The 25575-nt window shown below is 44.4% G+C and overlaps 1 protein-coding gene across 1 annotated transcript; it reads right to left on the bottom strand.

Annotated features, from left to right (window-relative positions):
* Positions 1-1262: 1262 nt before the first annotated feature.
* Positions 1263-15087, bottom strand: LOC125972242 (coatomer subunit delta). Its single transcript, XM_049725839.2, has 10 exons — positions 14896-15087; positions 13775-14038; positions 10218-10397; positions 9290-9495; positions 9021-9182; positions 8630-8795; positions 7042-7189; positions 4598-4706; positions 4247-4451; positions 1263-2601 (listed from the first exon to the last, which is right to left on the bottom strand). The coding sequence occupies exons 1-10, from the start codon at positions 14896-14898 to the stop codon at positions 2512-2514; spliced, it is 1533 nt and encodes a 510-aa protein (XP_049581796.1). The 5' UTR covers positions 14899-15087; the 3' UTR covers positions 1263-2511.
* Between the last annotated feature and the right edge of the window lie 10488 nt (positions 15088-25575).

The raw sequence follows: 25575 nt of genomic DNA, 5'->3' as shown, positions 1-25575 counted from the left end.
AGGTAGAGGGGGCACGACTGATTGATTGACAGGGTAGTGATCCAATCATGACGCCATTCTCAGCCTGCGCTCCTACCACGTTATCGATATTTTTTTAAATGTATGATTAAGTTTATATTCAAACTGAAAACATAAACTAAATAACACTGAAGTCATTCAAGTCATCGTGTTTCAAGTCAAGTCCCGAGTCTTTAACTTCCAAGTCGAGTCTCAAATTTTTTCATTTTTTGTCAAGTCAAGTCACAAGTCATCAAAACAGCGACTCGAGTCGACTTGAGTCCAAGTCACAGTGACTCGAGTCCCCCATCTGTGGTATATATTCAGTCTTTTGTTGTTTCCCTTGCCAAAGCATCACTTAAAGCCTAAAATTTTGGTCATCACTGCTCTAGAGGAGACCTGCATAGAGGAATGGGCCAAAATACCAAGTGTGTGAAAACCTTGTGAAGACTTACAGAAAACATTTGACCTATGTCATTGCCAACAAAGGGTATATAACAAAGTATTGACATGAACTTTTGTTATCCACTAAATACTCATTTTCCACCATAGTTTGCAAATAAAATATTTAAAAAACAATGTGACTTTCAGATTTTTTTTCATTTTTTTTCTCTCAGTGTAGTCAAGTGTACCTATGATGAAAATTGCATCTCATCTTTTAAGTAGGAGAGCTTGCACAATTGGTGGCTGACTAAATACCTTTTCGCCCCACTGTAAATGATTAGTTATAATTAATAGCCCGGTACCCTCGTGGCCGGAAGAAACTTCTACAACTGCATCCTGCATTTCCACATGTCAATTATAAGACCCTGGTGTAGCTCAGTGGCAACTCGAAAAGCCTCTGGACCCTCGATAGAGTGCGAACCACGGGCATTACCAGTGTTTTTCTATTATATCTGTTATTTTACAAATTTCTTGTCTACGAAAGCTGCGTTTATTAACTCTTACAAGTGGGACTCTTTACTCTTCTGATGGGGAGTTGAGCCCACGCGCACACAACTTCTGTATTTTTGATGAACTGGTTTCCAATGACAAGCAAAACATTTCAATACGATTTAAGGTTGAAAAGTTCAACCACAGTCTCTCTATGCAAGTCATTCCAATAGAGGAAAATACATCTAATTGTCAACTTAACAGCAAAGTCCTTTGGTTGAATTCCTGTCACGCATGCGTAAAATGTCTTCCACGCACGAAGGCAATTATAAATATGTAAAACAATACAAATGCAATGGTCATTACATACACATAGTGACACAACAACCATGTAATTTCCATGAATACATTTTATTACAGTAAAGATTTTGTTTTGCCCCAAATTGTACAATGGAATGTTACGATTCCCCTTCAGAAAGTTTGTTAAAAATGCTTAATCCCGTAATTTCCAACTCTAACACAGCCACGCAACCGTTACCAAATTGAAAGTTGAGGAGTCCGTGAAAAATAAACCAACATTCACCAGATATTCTCCTTAGTCAGAATTATCAAAAACAAAAAAAAGACAAAATGAACAAACGTGTGGTTCTTGTCAGGATGTGAAGGGCCCAATTTCACAATGCTTTGCAGTTTATTTGTAGTTTTCAGGGGTGGTGGTGGTTTAGAACTTCGGTGTTTGTGGCCCACAATGAAGGTACATCTCCCTATTATTCAATTGCCATCACTTAAACAGTTTAAGAGGGACTGAAAGGATGTTATAAACATATCAAAGTTGCAATAATCAAATATATTCAACTGGTGGATAGGTTCTGCTCTTCCATGTCAAACTTCAATGCCATGTGGTTGAAAGTGATGACAAATTAAACAGCAAATAGTAACGAAAATATCAACATTACAAATAAAAAGGACACATTGCAAAAATGAAGATGACTGCACATAGAACATACAATATTGCAAACATGTTCTTTTAGAGCTAAGGTCCAATCTGTAACCTTTATGAGTTCCTACTTAAATGTTCTCGAGAAAACAAATGAGATATCGGAGCGAACAATGTCGGTAGTTTGATTGATTATGATAAATACAATTAGAACTCTGGAGTTAGTGAGAAGAAAAAGAAAGCAAGAACCCCAATCACCCATATCAAACTATTTCAATGCAATATTGAGCGGGAAGAAGCGTGGTTGTAGAGGATGCATGTTGAGCAATTCGAGTTATGATATTGCCTCGTGTTCCCGCAAGTGTTCGTGCCAGAGTTGTACTGACTGATTGAGCTTTGATGTGACCTGCCCGCAACCTTCCTCGGCCTCCGTTCGGGACAACAACAGTATCACCGTAGTTCCACAATTTCAATTAAACGCTATAGATGATCCTCTCGCTCTTACAAACAAATTCATCACTGCAGGTCTGCCCCAGCACTTGGAGCGCAATTTGCCGGAGGGATGATGGAGTCCTGTTGATGTACACAGTCTGTGTAATAGTATACAGGGTGGGCAGGCTAGAAATTGTCAATCGTTCTCTGGAGCACAGATTTGGACTATATTTAGTGGGCCATTCTTTTATTTCCCTTTGCTTGGAACATTCTTACAGGATTTCATATTTGTCGACGACAAAGGAGGTCTCCGAAGAGAATCGAACTGAGGCGTCCCCATCTACGTGAGTCACTTTAGCAACCTGACGTGCAGAGGAAAAACAAAAGACGTTAATAATTTGTTGTTTCAGACAGAGAGCGAAGCATACAGACCTTAAAAGTACAGCAGAATGCAGAACATAATCAGGGTTGTGGGCAGGTATCAGCAATTTTTTTTTTTTTTTTGCCATTCTTTTGTGCTTTTTTTTCAAGTGAATGTTGTTAAATAAAAATGTGACAATATAATAAATGAACAACTTTTTTTATAGATACAGTGTATGGAATCAACAGTTTCTTAAATTCACATTGTGTTTAGCAGTAAAAAACGGTATCATCTAATTTTATAAAAATATAATTTATTAAAATGTATTTTAAAATGATTATCATCCATCCATTTTCTATATCACTTGTCCCCACGGGGGTCGCAGGCGTGCTGGAGCCTATCGGGCAGTAGGCGGAGGACACCATGAACCAGTTGCCAGCCGATCGCAGGGCACACAGAGATGAACAACCATCCGCACTCGCATCTAGGGGCAATTTGGAGTGCTCAATTGGCCTACCAAGCATGTTTTTGGGATGTGGGAGGAAACCAGAGTGCCCGGAGAAAACCCACGTGGGCACAGGGAGAACATACAAACTCCACATAGGGAGGGTCAGAGGTGGAATCGAATCGGCACCCTCCTAACTGTGAGGCGGACATGCTAACCAGTGCGTCACCGAGCCGCCCTATTTTACTCATCATTTATTCATTTGTATGTTGTATTTATTTAATATTTATATTGCTTTCTTTATTCATTTATTATTTTATTTATTATGTATACATTTTATTCATTATTATATTTTTTTTCAAAAGAACATGAGAATGGCTCCCAATACAAATCAGTACCTTTAAAGGTTGACGTTTGATGGCTATGCTATTTGATATGCAAAATATTAATTTTGATGCAAAAACAGCAATGCAAAATCGCTTACTTCAAGCAACGAGTTCACATTGTTAAAAACATATTTGATTTACTGACTGTCGTTAGGGTTTTCCAGGTTATCTTTATCGTAGGATTATGTTGGAATGTAGACTATAATGATTAACCAATCTTGTCTTGCTCTCACAACGCAGTAAAATGAAGTGGTTGCTTCCTCTGCTTGATTGACCAGCTGCAGAGGAAGCAATCAAAGTTGTTCTGTTTCCCACAACATCGTAAAACACCCCCTGCTCTGATCTTATCAGAGGCCGGGGGTTCACCAAACCTGTCCACTCTCACCCCCACTCTGTTCCTCCTAATAAATATGCCCTTGCAGGAAGGAGACTTTCAGATTTCCTTCCTTGAGCGAGTGAACTTTCCACCTGCAGGTGTCTAAAAGGACTTGCTTGTCTCCCGTGTGGTTCTTGTAAAATAAGTTGGAGTGAGCAAATCTCTAACAGTCGTGGTAACATCATGCAATCACATTTAATGTGATACGAGTTTCTGAAAAAAATGTATCATCCCAAAACTGCGTTATCATGACAAACCTATGATATGGCAACCAAGGGTCGTAAAACATTTACTACCTCCTTTTGAAGACAAACTGTGCCAAATGATGACATTTATTGCGGCCTTTTCTTCATCGCATTTTGTATTCTTATTTTTTTTTCTCTTTCTATGTTCATATTCAGCAGTCAATCAGTCAAAACATTTCTACCAAAGTTCATACCTGGATGTCACAGTAGTTGCGTTTGGACACAAAGGACACATTAACGGGGAAGAAGTCATTGGGTTGTCCACTAATGCTGAACTCCAGGCTGCCAGTCTTGTTGTTGGCATCGATGACAGGTAGGCACCACTCCAGAACATTTCGCCTGCTGTCGTGTTTGTACTCTCCATCCAGATCTCCGATCACAGGTGCACCCATGCCAGACCTGCACGGAGACATATGTCCCCTTATGTAACACACACATTGTGATGGCACCCACGGAACTATAGAGATGACCAGATTAATATTGTCAGTTACGTATGTCACTATGTTATCCCTAAACCGTCCAAAAAGAAGATTTGATCTGCTTACGGCACTGGTATGGTAATGACCACATCATTGAGTTCCAGGCTCTCTTCCTGCAGCTCGTATTCAATGTTGACGTCACAGCCGTTGCCACTCTCTGAAGGCCAGCAGTTTACTGAGGGATAATTGACACATTGTGAAAAGGATAACTAAAAGTCAACAATAGTCACAAGTCCTTAGAAGGGTTGTCATGACCCAAGGAAGGAACAGAGGGAGAGGCGAACAGATTGTGAGATCAATATAAAACATTTAGGTTAACAAACAAGCAGAATTTAATTTGTAGTAACACCATAGCTTCTTTCAAAACATAAAATATCTAAAATTCCAATTAAATACTTTTAGTTGGAACAAGTGCGACGATTAATTGAATAGTCGACCAAACAATTATCAAATTAATTGATCATTCTTTGCATATTTACAGCCCTTGATTAATTTGAAACATGGGTCTCAAACTGGGGGGACAATAGTTTGCGGCCCTCGCCTTAATAAAAAAGTTTAATGTCAGTGTGGCTCGCGATTTTCATACAAATGGTCGTGTGCAGTGCTGATTCGAATGTGTCTTTTTGGGAGCACAGTGTTTGTGCGAAAAGCACTTTTCCACCTTGAACTTCAGTAAGTCCAGGTTCAGACTCACTAATGAGCATCTTCAAGCCCTACTGAAGGTCTCAATTGCTTCCTTCCTCGCGACCAATGTGGCTCAGCTATGCTAGAGGAACTGCATTGCCAGGTCTCTAGCAGCAAGTAGGCAGAAGACACGTTCATGGTAAAGTTCTTCTTCTTCTTCTTCGGTTTAAAGTCCACTTTCCAGACTGCCGCTGGGTAGGACTGGATTCTCAATATGGCTTTCTTCCACTGGAGGTGGTCCATGGCCAGTGGATGAAAATGCCATACTGAGAATATTTTTGGAGCAAAGGTTTTTACAGTCGGATGAAGTTGTGGTTTAATTTTAAGAACAGGGGTGTAAAAGCTTTTATCAGTGCATTAAAACGCACACACGCACGCGCAGACGCACACGCACACGCACACGCACACGCACACGCACACGCACACGCACACGCACACGCACACGCACACGCACACACACACACACACACACACACACACACACACACACACACACACACACACACACACACACACAAAAATGCGGCCCGGCCTCACCCCAGACTTTAGCTCCAGTGGTCCCCAGCTAAATTGAGTTTGAGACCCCTGATTTTAAATTACTCAAATCCTTTGGATTTTAGCCTCATCATCAATAGTGAATATTCTGATTTTGTAATCCTTCAGTAAAGCCGAATGATTGCTTGTGTTGAATAAAATGCCAGGAGAGATCATCAGGTATGCCGTGGAAAATTGGTCAATGTCAATTATTGTGTCAAAAAACGTGGGTATTTTCTAATATAACAAAAATGTCTTGTTAATTTATCTATGCTAACCTCATGTAATAGGCAAAACAATAAAATACTCTTCCACTAGATGACAGAAGGTACACATTTAATCTATGCTGTATATTGGATCATTTTGCACATCGGTGTGCCCTGAGATTTTATCTGATGTGAAAAATGTGCCTTGTCTCAATAAAGGTTAAGAAACACTGACTTAGATGGAGCAAAAACAAAATAATCACTGTGTTGATGGTTAGTTTCCCTTCTGTGAAAGTCTCTTCACATACAATCCAAAACGCTGAATATCTTGACGACTGTATGTAGGCTTAGAGAAACATGGAGTGGGGCTTCTAAGTGAATATATGTAGAAGTAAAACAAAAGCGATAGAGTGCCGTAACGAGTTGCCCATTTTGCCTATTGGAGTGCTGTGGCGATTGATACTGTTTGAGCTGTCAATGTCTCAAACACCAGACCGATTTTCAAACTCAAATGGCAACACGTTTGATACTTCAGTCATTTGAGGCAATGCATTTGACGTATTGTACCATTAAAGTAAGTGACATAGGTAGGAATTATGAGATGCCCACAAGGGGCGGAGAGGAATTTTCGCAAAGCAAAAGAAAGTATACATGAGACGCCAAAAGAAGTTGGTGGCCGAAAGTCATTTGTTGTGGCTTGCCACGAGTTAAATATATACTTGGGAAACACTGTGGCTGCGTCTTACTTCACGGAGCCCAGTTAATTCCGATATTACAGCTGATCACAAAATTAAAATGTGCATTTAAGACAAGCATCACATTACCCAAGCCGGAAAACTTTTTGTGTATACAACAAGTAGCATAGCAACAAGTTGATGACATGGTTTGGACCCAAACTTGCTACTATTTAGTTTACTTTATGGCTGGTATCTTTGGATAAAGGTTTAAAAATGTATCACATTTATTCATACAACGTATAAATAAACACAAACAAAGCCATCACACGCGGTGTGATTTTCAGTAGCACTTCTTTGATTACACAGCATCCACGTGCACTTGCAATCAGAGTACAAACTTTGGACTTACTGGTTAAAGGTATGAGTGACTCGTCTGTGGTCTGTAGTCTCCATTTCAGCACGCCAACGTCGTTGTTGAGAGGGAAGGACTTCTCAGGGTTCTTCAGGCCAATCACCGAGTCTGATGTGAACAACTTCTTGTCCACATTTGGATGGGTCTAAGGGGGACATTTATTTAGACTACCGATTTGTATTCATTAGTCAATTAGGGTGCACACGCACTGCTTTGTTGGCTTTTTTTGTTGGCAATGATGCAGCATGTTTCTACAAATAATTATATTTGCCAACTTTGGTACATATTAATACTATTCTCACACCCTAACCCTAAACAATATTTTCATAATTTTTATGCAAGCCATTTCCCAGTGTAGCTAGCTTCCTAGTGTAGCTAGCTTATAGATTTTTTTTATTTTGTTTTAAATATCATGCGATCAACCAGCAGTAGCTTACTTCCGTGGCATCCCTGACCACAGTTGCCGTAATGCTAAAAGCAATGCGACCTTGCAATTTACTAGTCGCACTGAAAGATTTTGGCAGAGCGCTGTGTACAACCAGTATGGATCAACAAATTCATCAATCGATCCATCTATAAGGCGCTCTGCATTACAAGGCGCATTCTGGTTTTTTTAGTAAATTATGAGATTTTAAGTGCGCCCTATAATGCGGAAAATACGGTAGATTTTGGCTAGGCAACAAACGGGTCTTAAGCTATGCTAACTTTAGCATTCTTGCGGTTTAACAGAAAGGAGTTTCTATTTCCAACTACAGTGGAGCCTCGGTTTTCGAACGTCCCTGTTCTCGAACAAATCGGTATTCGAACAAAAAATTCGAGATTTTTTTGCTTTGGATGTCGGGCGAAATTTGGTTGTCGAACCTCGCGAGATGAGCCGAGAGGACCCGCATGCCAAATGACTCCGTTTGTTATTACATTCTCGTTGCTCTGAGGATTGCATCAACTCTAATCATGCCTCCAAAGGAAGCAAGTGGGAGCAGTAAAGCCATTCTAAAACACAAAGACACTCCTAAAGCAATGCGACAGTGAGCGCCCGGCGCGCTGCGATTGCGCGATCGGACCAAATTAAGCTCCCTGCGCACTGAGGTCCACTTAAATTTTGGAAGGTACATCAGGACTTTAAAAATATTTTCCAAATTTCAGCGACGGCTCTGTCACAATAATGCGACGAGTGCGGTGCAGTTGTGCGGTCAGCGACGCGCTACAGTTGCGCGTTCGGCAGTGCGCTGCAGTTGTGCGATCGGACAAAATTAAGCTCATGAAAAAATGCTTAAAGGCTTTTCTTTGCTTGGAACAGATTAAATGTTTTTGCATTATTTGTAATGGGAAAACATGATTCGGAATTCGAACAATTCACTTCTCGAACAGCCTTCTGGAACGGATTGTGGTCAAAAACCGAGGCTCCACTATATTACATATCATATACCATATGATATCTAGTCAACTAACACCATGCTGCTAGTTAATAGAAGCAAAATTTAATAGGCATCTAAGAATATGTACCGGCACCCACAGTCTCCAACGAAATATGAGTTCCTTTCTCTGGGACAATGAAGTGTGTGCCTGTATTTGTCAAAACACCTACTTGAAGCTGTAATCCTTTACTGTCATTATTGATGAGAACGAGACGGATGCGTCCGTTCTTGTCATCTGTGACCCGGAGCGTCACCATGCCCAGCACCTCCATGTTTTGCAGCCCGCCATCACGACCACAAGTGAGAGAGATTTTCTCCTCAACTCTAAGATGTACACTGTTGAGTACAAACAAAATTTGTGAAGTGTTGTGTTGGGACGGACACTTTGAGTCCTAAATCGAAGCATAATAGACCAGCGAAACAAGTGATAGGTACTCCATACACTTTAAACTCTGTGGTATAATATATGAACTAAAAATGCATGGTCAGTTTCAAAGTATTAATTTCATTTTTTTTTTTTTTTTTAATAAAACAAATTAAAAAACAAAAATATCGACCAACTTCTCTATGTTCACTGGTGGTGGTAGAGCTTTCGAAACATCTGAGCCTCTCTTCCCAGAGGATGGCATGATCGTTTCACCCTCCAACTTCAATTTGTCAACAAAGTTGTCCACCTCTTTCCCTTTTGCCCCCAGCTTGAGTGCTTTACTTGGTCCGCTTTGTCTGGAACGGGAGAGAAAAAACGGTTGTCAAACAAATGTATGGACCATTTACGAGACCAAAAAAGTGCAACATATGCTTTCCAACTGCGGATTTCTTATTTTCTTCACCTGACTGGAGTTGGTGTGATCTTGGGCTTTTCAGGCTCTACGATGGTTTCTGTAATGATAGATCCCGAGGAGATGCTGGTCATGCCTCCACTGCCAAAGCCCCCAAAAGCTGGCCCCTTCTTGCCGGAACGCTCTGCATCCCTTCTAGCCTGCTGCAGCTCCTTGGCCTTTCTCCTCATCTCAGCCTTGGCTTCTCTTTCCTGGGTCTGAAAGTTGATGAAATGATTTTAAATTTTGGGTGCTTGACTATATTGAGCTAAATCATAAATCACTTGCACTAATGCCGACTCTAAAAGGTTTCTGAGACATTTGTAATCAAAGCACAGCATGAAGAGAAAGAAATACGTACAACTGTTCAAGATGCAAGTTCGAGGGGAATTGAAATTAAAATGTGAAATGGTGACAAGTTGGCAGGGCTTTTCCATTTACGTGTTGGTCAATATAGAGTACCTTTACAAAATTATTTTCCTTCTTTGGGGTTTACAAAATGTATTCCAACAGTTTGTCAATGTCACACATCTAACTATGTCCCAAAAACATAACAATGTTGAACATTATTTTTTATTATATGTCCCAAAAATATAACAATGTTGAACATTATTTTTTTATTATAGATAACTTTGGTTTGGTAAAGTCTGTATTCACACCTGAGGCGAACCGAGAACACTTGAAAAAGCGTGTCTCGGTCCATTTCTTTAATCCGCACCAGGATTCTGTTGCGTGTATTCACACATGCACAAACCAGCGTTCTAATCGAACCCTGGTCCGTTTAAAGCGGATCAAACAGTCAGGTCTGAATACACACTAAGCACGCTTTTGGGCCAGACTTAACAAGCGGACTAAGGACTTTTCTGATCTGAATACACTTTAAATAAAACAAAATATAAATCCAGCCTGAACAGGCCCTGACCCAACTTAATAAACTCACCTCTCTGACAGCGCGGAAAACTTTCTCCTCATGGGAGTCCATCTCAGTGAAAGTGCGGATTTGAGCCAGGTTGACATTCTCTCTGTAGCCTAGCGCCACGATCTCATCAAAAGCAAAGATCAGGTCAAAACAGTGCTCTGAAATTTCACTCTCCTCCAGCACACGGCAGTATTCCGGGATCTGGACAGGTATAAATGAGATACTTGACATCAGTTTCTTACATGAAGGTAAACATCTCTTGGCTGGTATGATTTGACCAACATGTCTGAATGCCATGCGGCACCATGCTGCATCTAACAGGGTAGTCTTGGTGAAAGAAAAAAGATTCGCAATTTTGAAATTTTCAGTGTGTCTGTGTCTCTGTTGTGTCTGTCATTTTGAGTAGACCACACTATAAAGAACTGTGCGACTTGTTTGCAATGAAGTAACTCAAGAAAAAGGCATTTGTACACTGTCTAGCAGGGCTTTGGTGACTGCATACAGTCATTACCACAGAGTCTCAAGTGTCAGAGTTCAGAAAGAAAGTAAACATGTATCTAAGTCAGTGGTTCTTAACCTTGGTGGAGGTACTGAACCCCACCAGTTTTGTATGCACATTCACCGAACCCCTCTTCAGCGAAAAATGAAAAAGACAGAAAAAAAAAAGTCAAACTCAGGACATAGATGTTTTTTACTGGTGCGCAAAATAAGCCGTGCATGATCATCACCTTGTTCAAAGAACAAAATCAACACAATGCATGAACTCAACACATTACATACCTGCAAATCAGTGTGACTTCTGCTGTTGCCTTTGCGAGACCGGTTCAGATATGGATTATCACAAATTTACACTAGGTGTTCGGACCTCCCCAGTGGAGGCTCTGCCGAACCCCGAGGCTTCGATCGAACGCAGGTTAAGAACCACTGATCTAAGTTATTGCACGCCACTTTTGTCGTAATGCTCCTTGCTACAATAGTAGGAAGCAGGTTTTGGCCTCATCTGCCATTTCCCCCACAAGTTAGTCATCAACTGTCAGAGGACTACCTCAAACAGTTACTGCGTAAACAAGTCAACAAAGTGGCAGTTCTGGTCATGTCACACCACCTCATCCAAGTTTGCAAATTATAAACCAATTACTAATATGCCATGCCCAATCAAATGGGCGAGAAAATTACAACGCATTCGTGCACAGCACTTGTATAAATATAGAAAAAAAAATTAAGCCTATCGATTGAAATGGAGGAATTTTGTTTTCCCCCAAATTGCATTCTTTACGAGTTGAAATTTGAATTCTACCACATCTACTGCATTGGGAGACCTTGACATGACAGCAGTGTGATTAGTACTTTTAACTTGGGTTGTCACGATACCAGAATTTCAGTAGTCGGTCGGTACCAATAGCTGTGATTTTCCACGATTCTCGATGCGAATTCAGTACCACGGTAAAAAAACAACCAAACAGAATCCACTTACTTTTAAAAACACTAATTAATTTAAAATTGCTTAAATCGTGTCATAAACTTTATATTAGAAAAGAGAAGCAGTGGCATAGAACCTTCAAGACACATCTATAAAAAGGAACACTGAAAATAAATCAGATTTTAATGGTGACAACAAAAATTTTGGATATTTATACTGATATGGAGAGTTTAATGTCTCAGGAACAAAATGATGCCACATCTTTTGATGGAAATAAAAGTTTTCAGCCTACAGAGGGCTCAGTATATAGACACCCCAAAAATCAAAGTGAAAAAATGGTGGCAGGCTCGTCCATTTTGCCTAAATTCAATTTCTGCAACTCAAAATTATTTTCAATATCTTGTGTGACCCCCACGTGCTTGTATGCATGCTTGACAACGTCGCGGCATGCTCCTAATGAGACGACGGATGGTGTCTTGTGGGATGTCCTCCCAGATCTGTCTAAGGGCATCAGTGAGCTCCTGTAAAGTCTGAGGAGCAACCTGGCGGCGTCTGATAGAATGAAACATTATGTCCCAGAGGTGTTCTATCGGGTTTAGATCAGGTGATCGTGAGGGCCATTTAATTGTGTCAATTCCTTCATCCTCCAGATACTGTCTGCATACTCCTGCCACATGAGGCCGGGCATTGTCGTGGATCATGAGGAACCCAGGACCTACTGCACCAGTGTAGGGTCTGACCACGGGTGCAAGGATTTCATCCCGATACCTAATGGCAGTCAGACTGCCGTTCTCTAGCCTGTAGAGGTCTGTTCGTCCCTCCATGGAAATGCCTCCCCAGACCATCACTGACCCACCACCAAACCGGTCATGCTGAATGATGTTGCAGGCAGTATAGCGCGCTCCTTGGCTTCTCCAGACCCTTTCACGTCTATCACAGGTGCTCAGGGTAAACCTGCTCTCATCTGTGAAAAGCACAGGGCGCCAGTGGCGGACTTGCAAATTCTGGTGTTCTATGGCAAATGCCAATCGAGCTCCACAGTGCTGAGCAGTGAGCACAGGGTACACTACAGGACGTCGTGTCCTGAGGCCACCCTCGTGAGAGTCTGTTTCTGACTGTTTGGACAGAGACTTCCACACCAGTAGCCTGCTGGAGGTCATTCTGTAGGGCTCGGGCAATGCTCAACCTGTTTCTCCTTGCACAAAGCAGCAGATATCGGTCCTGCTGATGGGATGAGGACCGTCGACGGCCCTGTCCAGCTCTCCTAGAGTAACTGCCTGCCTCCTGGAATCTCCTCCATGCTGTGGAGATTGTACTGGGAGACACATCAAATCTTCTTGCAACAGCACGCATGAATGTGCTATCCTGGAGGAGTTGGACAATCTGCTTAACTTCAGGAGGGTTAAGAAATCGCATCATGCTCCCAGTCGTGATAATGATTCTAGCTAAAGCCAACACTTGTGGAAAACTAGTTAAAAAAGATCAAGAGGAGGAACTTGAAATGGCCTCCACCTGCAAAACCAGTCCTGTTTTGGGGACCATCTCGTTGTTGCCCCTCTAGTGCACCTGTTGTTAATTCCATCAACACCAATGCAGCTGAAACTGATTAACAACCCCCTCTGCTGCGTACATGACCAAAACCTTATCAGAAAAGTGTAATTGAATTCATGCCATACCCTGATAAAAAACTGTTCCTTTAATTTTTTTGAGCAGTGTATTAAAAAAGAGCAGCAGTGGCATGGAGCCTCTCAAGTCTAATACCTCTCAAGCATTTGGCACGTTGGCTTGTTCAAATCTATAATTGCTCCAGTTGCATCCGCCTTGAATGCAAAATATTTCCACACAGGACTCTTAGCGACTTGGCTTCTCAACAAGTTAGCGTGTTGGACCTCCACTCCCACTTCCAGAAGCCATTGTTATGAAAGACCGAAAGTTTCCTTCTTCTTCAGCGCTGCTGACTGCTGCTCCGTGCTGCTCGTATGCGTATACTGCCAACTTAAGTTCCGGCAAGAATCGAAACTGCTCGCCGAGTGAAAAGTTAAATATTCGGTTCTGACAAGCCAACGTGCCACAAAAAAGCAGGTAGATATATTTTTCGCGGGTTGGTACCGGAAGTATGTTCTTGTGACAACCCCACTTATAACAACTGAAGGCTTACCACACGAGAGAAGAGTCTGAGTGTTTCAAGGTCCTCGAGGATGTTGCTGTTCTTGGTGGTGATGAGAACCATGTACAGCTTCTCCAGTGGCTGGTATACATAACGGACACTGTCCGTTTCCACAAAGGTATGCTGCTTCCCTGTGTTCATCAGTTTTGGAAATGCAGCAAGAAGACCTTCAATTCGTGTCCGCGTCATTTCAACAAACTGCCGCGATACGATGGCCTTGCCAGCCTTGGTGCACACCGCCGCTGCCAACAGCACCTGAAGATACCAGGATACATGTATGTATCACACAACACTGTGCTGACAGACTGTCAAAACTGGTACAATATTGATTATCCATCCATTTTCTGTAAATGGTTTAAACTGCAACGCATAATATAAACCATTAAAATTGGCGAGTGATATGATCACTTTATTATTTTTATTTTTTTCATGAAAATTGTCGGTCTGGGTGGTGTCAAAAATGGCCAAAATTCACTTTTAATTGCTGTGGCGGACATAAGAACTATGCCTCTCTCCCAGCAGGCAAGTAGGGGTATATTTATACTTATCTTATGTGTGACGCAATACTACCTTTTTGTCAATCTTGGAGTGAAGACAAGTTTGGAAAGTCAGCTTCGTGTGCTTTATACTGCCACATTACAACCATTTGACAGATTGGATTTTACACACAAGTTCAACGGTCAATTAGGAAACCACAATAAATACATAAATAGATCGATTACACATGACAACGCAAGTAGAGGTTGTCAAATTCATGTTATGTTGTGGATATTGACAACTCAAACCTACTTGGCACATTAACTAGAGGAGGTTTGAGTGGGATATGCACACTGACAGCATCCAACATTAGCAATGCTGCTAGTTACAGACAGGAGCGAGTTAGTTCACCCCAGCACTGCCTGTACGCTCCGTTTCAATTAATAAAATAAAGTTCGCGTCAAAAAATAGAGCTCTACGAAAATATACGCGATGTCACTCAAAAAGTTGGGGGGATAATTTCGCTTTCGAAGACCTGTTATCTCGGTTTAGCCAGCTACTTGCTTAGCCTATGTTTTGAAGCCTAGGCCCAACTAAACGTTTTTAACTTTCTGGATGCAACGTTTCTTACTCACCATTTTTGTTTCTCTTTTTATAGAATGACGGCCTTCAGCTTCTTATCTGCGTTGCTTGGGTTCTGTTGATCGCTCCGAATAGGCAAGGTAAAGCGGTCCAACTGACTTGAGTAAGATGTGAGGTTGTTAGCTTGCCTGGCGTCAATATGGCAGCAGTGCAGAGCCACGTCTCCACCGGAAGTACAGCGCCAGCCAGATCAGCTCACACTGCAAATGTGTGACGTGTTCATTCAAAGCCTCACGTGATTCGTGATACAATGACAATATTACAAAATAAATAACAAGATTAAAATTAAATATTGTAAAAACCGTTATGTTAACTTTTTGGATATTTTTAGCAGTTTTTTAAGAAAAGTTACACGTTTCACTTCCTGACACGGGAGCCCTGCTGTTTGCCGTTGTCGAATCAGGTGTGGAGTTGCGTGAGTGATGTTATGCCTTTGCTCCTAAACTTAGGGTGAACAGACGTGCTCTTTTTCCCTGACATGTCCTACTTTTGAGACCTAACAAAAAATTCCCGAGGGAATTTCAAAATCGTCGTTTCTTCAATTGGTAATAATTTGAAGGCATGGTGGTGTTCATCAAAGTTCACTGTAAATAGCTTGTGTGTCAATAAAAAAAATGGCATTTTCAACCAGAAGTGCATCATCTATCTGACAAAAGACTGGCATTTCCTCCTCCATTAAACTGCAAACAAGTCCACCTTTGTACTCAACACCATCAACTTTAACGCAACTTGTTGAGAAAACGTCTTTTGACAACATTTCAAGAATTTCACTGTTGACTACATTTTTATCTCTTAAAGAAAATAATTTTATTGGCCCATATTCCTTCTGTTTAAGGGTGAAGGTTTCCCAGACGCCAAGAAATGTATCCGGTGCTGCTTGCAGCATCGTAGAAGTGTTCCTAAAATGGAAATACATTCAAAATTAATCTGTTGTCAAACTCATAAACTCCTGAGAAATCTCAATCTAAATGTTACTGTAATGTACACAGAACCCAACAACCCAAAACAATAATAATGACTATTCATAGCCTTTCTTGGAGTATGGGTCTTTGAGGGACAGGAACACTGTCACTATCCCAAGAGCGTACTCTTCTCGAACAGCTTTGGAGGGGAGTTGTCTGAGAAGAGAGATTAAATTAGCATTTTATATTAATGTAACGGCAAAGCAGTTACTTGTTAAAACAAGAAAAGTACAGACAAATAGAACACACATACCATGTTTATCAATCATGTGTGCCACTATTATATTGACCAATTTTCTTCTGGTAGCATCTGTTTTAGTTTGTGTTGTGTGATACTCGTGGAGGACCTCCTCACCACCTGAGCTGGTTCCAAGTACAGCTTCAATCAACTTTGAAAAAAAAGAAGCAACAAATGTGATTAACAGCTTTTGTAGAGCTCAAGAATGATAAATGTTGATTTTAAGAAACCTGTGAGAACTGAGGTTTTTCACCACCTTTTTAGCAGATACCGCATCAATTGTACCCTCAACTCTTGGTTTCTTCCTAAGGACCCCATCCAGGAGTATAGTTGATGTACTTGCACCTGAACTGAAGCTTGAGTCAGACCACTCGGGTGGAGAGGACAAGGAGCAACCAGAAAATAAAAAAAAAATAAAAGGGGGGGGGCGAGTTTATTTACGGTGTAGAAAAAGTCATGGCGGAAGATTTTTGATCTAACCAGGCAAAAGCACACCACAGACTTAACTCATTTAATAAACTGATCTCAGTCTTGATGGGCAATTCAGAAATATCTTCAAAAATTGTTTTAAAGGCATGCATAAGATTGATCAAAAATACATTTGGTATTCATGTTGGATTTATGGCAATTGAGATGACATTTAGACTATTTGATACGGAACTAAAACTGAATAAGCAATAATAAGTAACCTAAATATTCTCAGCAGATATTTCATTTTATGCACTGCATTTGTTTCGTTTAATATTATTGTTCCCATAAGTTTGATTTTGTACTTACCTTCTGTGTAAAACTCCTACTCTGCATCCATTCCTGAAACCAGCAGAGGCACATGCAGCAGAGAACGGAGAGAGAGAGAGAGAGAGAGAGAGAGGTGCGGAGAGAACAATCTGCTTCTAAGCACGGCTAAAACCAAGAACTGGTCGTTGACTTTAGGAGGAATAAAAACGGACATTCCACCACTTATCATCAACGGCGTCTGTGTGGAGAGGGTGTCCTCTTTCCGCTTCCTGGGAGTCCACATTCAGGAGGACTTCACCTGGAGCGTGAACACCTCTGAGGTGCTAAAAATGGCCCAGCAGAGACTCTACTTCCTAAGGGTGCTCAGCAGGTACAGCATCACACAAAGACTGCTGGTGTCCATCTATTGGTGCTCCATAGAGAGCATTCTAACATACTGTATATGTGTTTGGTACACCAGCTGCACTGCAGCTCAGAGAGAAGCTCCAAGGGGTCATCAACACAGCACAGAAGATCGCTGGCTGCCCTCTCCCCAGACTGAAAGACCTACACAGAACGCGCTGTCTCAAAAAAACACAGAACATTCTGAAGGACACTTCCCACCCTGGCCACTCCCTTTTCAAACTGTTGCCATCAGGCAGACGCTACAGCTCAATTAAATCAAGGACTAGCAGATTCGCCAACAGCTTTTACCCTATAGCGGTAGTCACACTAAATGCTGCTTAAAAAAAAAGATCATCTGCTTTAACGAGCAGAAAAACAGCTGTAATCTACATCTATAAAATGTAGACATGTCTACATTTTAACTAAGCAATATGTGGGTGTGCAATTGCATGTCTTTTTTTAACAAAAATATGGGGGTGTGCAATTAAATGTCACTTGTTTGTGTATGTTCTTTTGTGTTTTTTAGTTTGTATAGACTTTAGCTTGTATTTTTTCATTTTAGCAGATGCACTGATCGGTTGGCACTTTTAATTTCGTTGTACATGTGACAATGACAATAAAGATCTATTCTATTCTATTCATCCATCCATTTTCTGAACCGCTTCGTCCCCACGGGGGTCGCGGGCGTGCTGGAGCCTATCCCAGCCGTCAACGGACAGTAGGCGGGGGACACCCTGAACCGGTTGCCAGCCAATCGCAGGGCACACAGAGACAAACAACCATCCGCACTCGCACTCACACCTAGGGACAATTTGGAGTGCTCAATCGGCCTACCAAGCATGTTTTTGGGATGTGGGAGGAAACCGGAGTGCCCGAAGAAAACCCACGCGGGCCCCGGGAGAACATGCAAACTCCACACAGGGAGGGCCGGAGGTGGAATCGAACCCGCACCCTCCTAACTGTGAGGCGGACGTGCTACCCAGTGCGCCACCGAGCCGCCTTCTATTCTATTTAGATGTATTAATTGATGCACGGGTTCACCTGGCTGAAAGCTCAGGGCCCTGACACTCTGACATGTTTAACCCTGAAATTTCAACACTCCAGGTTTTGCTGTGTAATCATTTGGCTAACATGACAGACACACAAACACAGCTTCTTTCCCAATATATATATATATATATATATATATATATATATATATATATATATATATATATATATATATATATATATATATATATATATATATATATACTGTACCTTGCGAAAGTATTCGGCCCCCTTGAACCTTTCAACATTTCGCCACATTTCAGGCTTCAAACATAAAGATATAAAATTTTAAATTTTTGTCAAGAATCAACAAGTGGGACACAATCGTGAAGTGGAACGAAATTTATTGGATAATTTAAACTTTTTTAACAAATAAAAAACTGAAAAGTGGGGCGTGTAATATTATTCGGCCCCCTCGCGCTAATACTTGTAGCGCCACCTTTTGCTGCAATTACAGCTGCAAGTCGCTTGGGGTATGTCTCTATCAGTTTTGCACATCGAGAGACTGGAATTCTTGCCCATTCTTCCTTCCAAAACAGCTCGAGCTCAGTGACGTTGGATGGAGAGCGTTTGTGAACAGCAGTGTTAGAAAAATTGTATATTTATGTTATCATGCGTTCTCTAATGAGTACTTATTCATAATGTTACTGTTCAGTATGCTTGCTGCTTTGCCTTGCTTATTCTTATCTTGTACAACAGAACAGAAGGATTACGTCTGGGTCAGGGGCGAGATGACGGTTGTGTCAAACAAGATACTGCTGACATCTCAGCATCCACCAGAACAGATCGTGAAAACAACACGTCAAACGATGCGTCATGAACCTTCTGATCTTCCTTAAAGAACGTCACTTTCTCTTCTCATCTCTCGGAATATTGCTTAAACTGTTTTGCTGATATAGCCATATCTGCACACAACACTTTGTGCGGCACTTTTTGTTTCTTTTCTTACGAGACGAAGCCACAATCTCTTTCCCCCCCCTCAAGGGCTAATCGTCTCACACTGTGGGTAGGGCATTTCCAAATAAAAAGAGCGAGGAGTGTAAACTGATTTTTAGTGTAGTCGGATTGCTGTAAGTCTGAATGCACTCCTCGCGAGAAAAGACTCAATATTCTGCCTCACTGGTTTTGTCTGCTGATCCTTTTGCTGATTTTGAACCTAACAAGCAGTCTTCAGCTCTTTCCACAGATTCTCGATTAGATTCAGGTCTGGACTTTGACTTGGCTATTCTAACACCTGGATACGTCCATTTGTGAACCTTAAAGTTTGGAGGGACGGCCGGGTCTTGGTAGATTTGCAGTGGTCTCCTTCCATTTCAATATAATTGCTTGCACAGTGCTCCTTGAGATGTTTAAAGCTTGGGAAATCTTTTTGTATCCAAATCCAAAACTTCTCCACAACAGTATCTCGGACCTGCCTGGTGTGTTCCTTTGTCTTCATGGTTCTCTCTGCGCTTTAAACAGAACCCTGAGTGTCAGGCGCAGAGCAGGGAGAGGACTCGAATGCAGAGATTCCAAAGTTCAACAAAGTGTTTATTGTCTCCAATGATGGTTGAACAAAAAACGCCTCACGAGGAGGGAAAAAAAGGGGAAACTAAGGCGCCTCGAACCGAGGGAGAAAAAGGAGAAATCAAAGCGCCTCGAACCAAGGGAAATACAAAAACAAGATAGCGATGTAACCAAGTTAACATCGGTGAGCAAGGACGTTCAAACAAGGCTTTCTACGTGGACTCAAGGGTTTCGTGATCGCTAGTGTTCTCAGCAAGGCAAGACGCACTGGCACTGGATACGGGGAAAGACGCGGGTTATATGGACACAGGAGGGGAACACAGGTGAAGACAGTTGGTCATTGACGCAGGTGCACACACTTGGAATCAGGGGATCACGTGACCGGACGCACAGGGGAAGGACACACTGACTGGAACAAGAGGAAATCACACAATAAAACAGGAAATGATCCGGACGACACATGACAGCATGACATAACCCCCCCCTCTAGGGCCGGATCCCAGACGGACCCGGAGCATCGGGGTGAGCCGCGTAAAAGTCATCTAGTAGCCCGGGATCCAGGATATAACTACGCGGCACCCATTGCCGCTCCTCTGGCCCGTAACGCTCCCAGTCTACCAGGAACTGCCAGCCACGGCCCTTCCGGCGCACGTCCAGCAACTTCTTAACTGTGTAGGCAGGCCCACCCCCCACCGTCCGCGGAGGCGGAGGTGCCGCGGGAGCCGGCATCATCCCACTCTCCCTCACCGGCTTGACCTTCCCGACGTGGAAGGTGGGATGCACCGCAAGGGACCGAGGCAGAAGGGAGTCGCACAGCCGCTGGACCGACGACCTTGGAAATTGGGAACGGCCCCACAAAACGGGGGGCCAGCTTCCTGGAGCCCACCTGGAGGGAAAGGTCCCGGGCGGACAGCCAGACCCGCTGGCCGGGCCGGTAGACGGGCGCCGGACGACGTCTCCGGTCCGCCATCCTCTTCACCCGGTCGCCCTGGCGGACCAGTATGGCCCTTGCCGCCGCCCAGATGCGCCGACAGCGTCTCACCACGGCGCGCGCCGAGGTTACTGACACCTCCGGCTCGCTGTCGGGGAAGAGCGGGGGCTGGTATCCGAACACACACATGAAGGGGGACATCCCGGTAGCCGTGGTGGGAAGGGAGTTATGGGCGTACTCTACCCAGGTCAAGTTTTGACTCCACGACGAGGGGTTCTGGGTCACCAAGCAGCGGAGGCCCGTTTCCAGCTGCTGGTTAATACGTTCTGCTTGGCCGTTCGCTTCCGGGTGGTAGCCCGAAGTGAGGCTCACGGTGGCCCCTATAAGCTTGCAGAAGGCTTTCCAAAAGCGGGACACGAACTGGGGGCCCCTATCTGACACGACGTCCCGAGGAAATCTATGAATCCTGAAGACGTGGTCCATGAGGACCACTGCTGTACGTTTTGCCGAAGGTAATTTGGGCAGGGCAATGAAGTGGGCCATCTTGGAGAATCTATCCACGACGTGTGTATCGTTGTCTTACCGCTAGACACCGGCAGTCCCGTGACAAAATCCACCGAGATGTTGGCCCATGGTCGAGAGGGGATGGAGAGCGGTTGCAGCAACCCCACACGGCTGCCCGGAGTGTTCTTACTTCGCGCACAGATGGAACAGGCTGCAACATACTCCCGGACGTCTGCCCCCATGGAGGGCCACCAGAATCTTTGTTGGATGACGTGCAGGGTTCTTCGCACGCCCGGGTGACACGTGAGCCGGGAGGTGTGCGCCCAGTGGATCACTTGGGATCGTAGTTGGGGCGGAACGAACAGTCTATTCTCGGGACTTCCTCTAGGGGGTGGATCATCGTGGTTTGCCTGCTTCACCAAGTCCTCTATGGGCCAGGTTACGGCTCCCACCACGCAGTGAGGGGGGAGAATGGGCTCTGGCTCTGTGGACACCGGGTCTGGGCTGTAGACGCGTGACAGCGCATCAGGTTTGGTGTTCTTGGCCCCCGGTCTGTAAGACAACGTGAAATGGAAACGGTTAAAGAAGAGGGACCAACGAGCCTGGCGGGAGTTCAATCGCTTGGCATCCTTGATATATTGCAGGTTCTTGTGATCGGTCCAAACCAGAAAGGGGTGTTGGGCTCCCTCCAGCCAGTGTCTCCATTCTTCAAGGGCTTTTTTGACCGCCAACAATTCCCGATCTCCGACGTCGTAGTTCTGCTCCGCGGGGGTCAGCCGTCGGGACAAAAAGGCGCATGGATGGAGCTTGTTGTCGGCCGGGGATCTCTGAGACAGGACGGTGCCGATTCCCTGACTGGAGGCATCAACCTCCACCACGAACTGACGAGATGGGTCAGGCAAGGTAAGGATTGGGGCGGTGGTGAACCGCCTCTTCAGCTCCTGGAAGGCGGCTTCAGCCTCCGCCGTCCAGCGAAACGGAACCGTCGGGGAGGTGAGAGCGTGCAGGGGAGCCGCGGTGGCGCTGAAGCCTCGTATGAAGCGTCTATAAAAGTTAGCAAATCCCAGAAATTGCTGTACTTTTTTGCGGCTATCCGGTACCGGCCATTGGGTCACCGCGCTCACTTTGGCTGGATCCATCTGGACCTTCAGTGGGGCTATGATGAAGCCAAGGAACGATATTGTTTCTGCATGGAACTCGCTTTTTTCGGCCTTTACATAAAGTTGATGGTCCCTGAGCCGTTGCAGGACTGACTTAACATGACTTTCATGGGTCCTCAAATCTGGTGAATAAATTAAGATGTCATCCAAGTAAACGAAAACAAAGTGGTCTAAGAAATCACTCAAAACGTCATTGATCATGGCCTGGAAGACGGCGGGGGCATTGGTGAGGCCGAACGGCATTACCCGGTATTCAAAGTGTCCCCTGGGGGTGTTGAAGCCCGTCTTCCACTCATCTCCTTCCCGAATGCGCACGAGGTGATACGCGTTACGCAAATCTAGCTTGGTGAATACCCGAGCCTACTGCAACTGATCAAACACGGCCGACATGAGTGGGAGGGGGTACCGATTCTTTATAGTGATCTGGTTGAGGGGACTGTAATCTATGCAGGGGCGCAGGGTTCCGTCCTTCTTCCCCACAAAGAAAAACCCGGCCCCTGCAGGCGATGACGACGGCCTGATCAGACCCGCTTTCAGTGACGCGTCAATATAGTCATTCAAGGCCTTCTTTTCGGGGCCCGAAAGGGAATAAAGTCTCCCCTTGGGGATCGAAGCCCCGAGCAATAGGTCTATGGCGCAGTCGTAAGGACGATGGGGTGGTAAGGAGCTTGCCTTGGCTTTGCTAAATACCTCCGCAAGTTGATGGTAGCATTTGGGTACTTGGTTTAGGTCCGGAGATCTGGACTCTGGTTCAGAAGACGCAAGGTCCGAGGGAGAAGTGCAGGTGGACTCGATCGAGGGGTTTGGTTTGACGCACGATACTTGGCACTGGGATGCCCACCCCATTATCTCCCCTGACTCCCAGTCTATTGCAGGGTTGTGGTGTTTTAGCCACGGATAACCGAGGATAAGCGGATTCAGGGGGGAGGTGGCTACATGCAATCTTACTAGTTCATGATGAGTTCCAAAAGCCAGTGAGAGGGGTTCGGTTATAGAGGATACGTCAAAAAGGGCTTGTCCGTTAAGTGCCTTAGCCGTTATGGTCGTGTTCAAGGGTTCGGTCTTTACACCTAAGCTGCGAGCGAAAGCCCAGTCAATCAGATTCTCGTCGGCCCCAGAGTCAATCAACACCCCAAGCTCGATTTCCTTGCCTTGGCAGGTTAGCGTTCCGACGGGTAGAACTCTATTCTTCTGCCGGACCACGGAGAAGGTGCTTACCCTCAGCGCATTCCGCTCCGGGCAGGAGAGGCGGAGATGACCAAGCGCCCCGCAGTAGTAGCAGCGGCCCTCCTGGCGTCGACGCTGTCTTTCCTCCTCGCTCAATTTGGCCCTGCCGAGCTGCATGGGTTCCGTCCCAGCGAGTGGTAATGCCGGGGTCGATCTTTGGTGGTGCGTCTCGTGGGATGACCGCCCGCCCAATGATGCGGAAGGAGTAACGATCGCGCCCCGGCTCGTGCGCTGCTTCCTCCATTCCTGTAGTCGGTTGTCTGTTCGGACGGCCAACGCGATGAGAGCGTCGAGTTCCACAGGAAGATCAAGGGAAATAAGTTGGTCTTGGATGGTCCCGGAAAGACCCCGGAGAAAAGCATCGTACAGGGCCGACGAGTTCCATCCGCTTTCCGCGGCCAGAGTGCGGAAGCGGATCGCGTAGTCGCTGACCGTCTCTCGACCCTGGGTGATCTGGCACAGCTCTCGTGCCTTCTCTCTGTCCGTGGGAGCTGGATCGAACACCATGCGCAGGGCCTCGATGAATCCGGAAAACGAGTGACAGGTAGCGGAGTTCCTGGCCCATTCTGCGGTCGCCCACGCCCGGGCTCTTCCCGTCAAATAGGATATCGTGTACGCCACCCGTGAGCGTTCCGTTGGGAAGTCGCCGGGAGCTCGCTCGAACTGCATCTCACAAGTCGTTATAAAGGCTCGACTCAGCCCGGGTTCACCTGCATATCGTTCCGGGGAAGCCAGTCTGATCCCCCTCGCAATAGGCGCGGGTGCCGGGTGGTCCACAGGGGGCGCCGCTGTGGAACAGGGTGTCGCAGCTCGCCCCGTGGTCAGCAGAGTGATGACGTCTTGCATTTGATGACTCAACGCATCCACCTGGGCGGCCACCGCCTCTTGGAAGCCTTCCTGGTTCTTCGCCAGTTCCTGAACTCCAACACTCAGAGCGTCGACCTGCTTCTGCTGTTGGCTCAGCTGCGACGTCTGGGAGCGGACTTGGGCGACCAGCTGCGCTGTCTCTGCCGAGTCCATGTCTGGCCAGTGCGTAATGTCAGGCGCAGAGCAGGGAGAGGACTCGAATGCAGAGATTCCAAAGTTCAACAAAGTGTTTATTGTCTCCAATGATGGTTGAACAAAAAACGCCTCAAGAGGAGGGAAAAAAAGGGGAAACTAAGGCGCCTCGAACCGAGGGAAATACAAAAACAAGATAGCGATGTAACCAAGTTAACATCGGTGAGCAAGGACGTTCAAACAAGGCTTTCTACGTGGACTCAAGGGTTTCGTGATCGCTAGTGTTCTCAGCAAGGCAAGACGCACTGGCACTGGATACGGGGAAAGACGCGGGTTATATGGACACAGGAGGGGAACACAGGTGAAAACAGTTGGTCATTGACGCAGGTGCACACACTTGGAATCAGGGGATCACGTGACCGGACGCACAGGGGAAGGACACACTGACTGGAACGAGAGGAAATCACACAATAAAACAGGAAATGATCCGGACGACACATGACAGCATGACACTGAGACTATCAAAGAGCAGGTGCATTTATACGGAGACTTGATTACACACAAGTGCATTCTATTTATCATCATCAGTCATTTAGGACAACATTAGATCATTCAAAGATCCTCACTGAACTTCTGGAGTGAGTTTGCTGCACTGAAAGTAAAGGGGCCGAATAATATTACAGGCCCCACTTTTCAGTTTTTTATTTGTTAAAAAAGTTTAAATTATCCAATAAATTTTGTTCCACTTCACGATTTTGTCCCAGTTGTTGTTGATTCTTGACAAAAAATTAAAATTTTATATCTTTATGTTTGAAGCCTGAAATGTGGCGAAATGTTGAAAGGTTCAAGAGGGCCGAATACTTTCGCAAGGCACTCTATATATATATATATATATATATATATATATATATATATATATATATATATATATATATATATATATATATATATATATATATATATATATATATATA

The sequence above is a fragment of the Syngnathus scovelli genome, chromosome 7 (assembly GCF_024217435.2).
Source record: "Syngnathus scovelli strain Florida chromosome 7, RoL_Ssco_1.2, whole genome shotgun sequence".
Classification (NCBI taxonomy): Eukaryota; Metazoa; Chordata; class Actinopteri; order Syngnathiformes; family Syngnathidae; genus Syngnathus; species Syngnathus scovelli.
The sequence above is the reverse complement of the archived record's forward strand: the minus strand, read 5'-3'. Positions and strand labels throughout refer to the sequence as shown.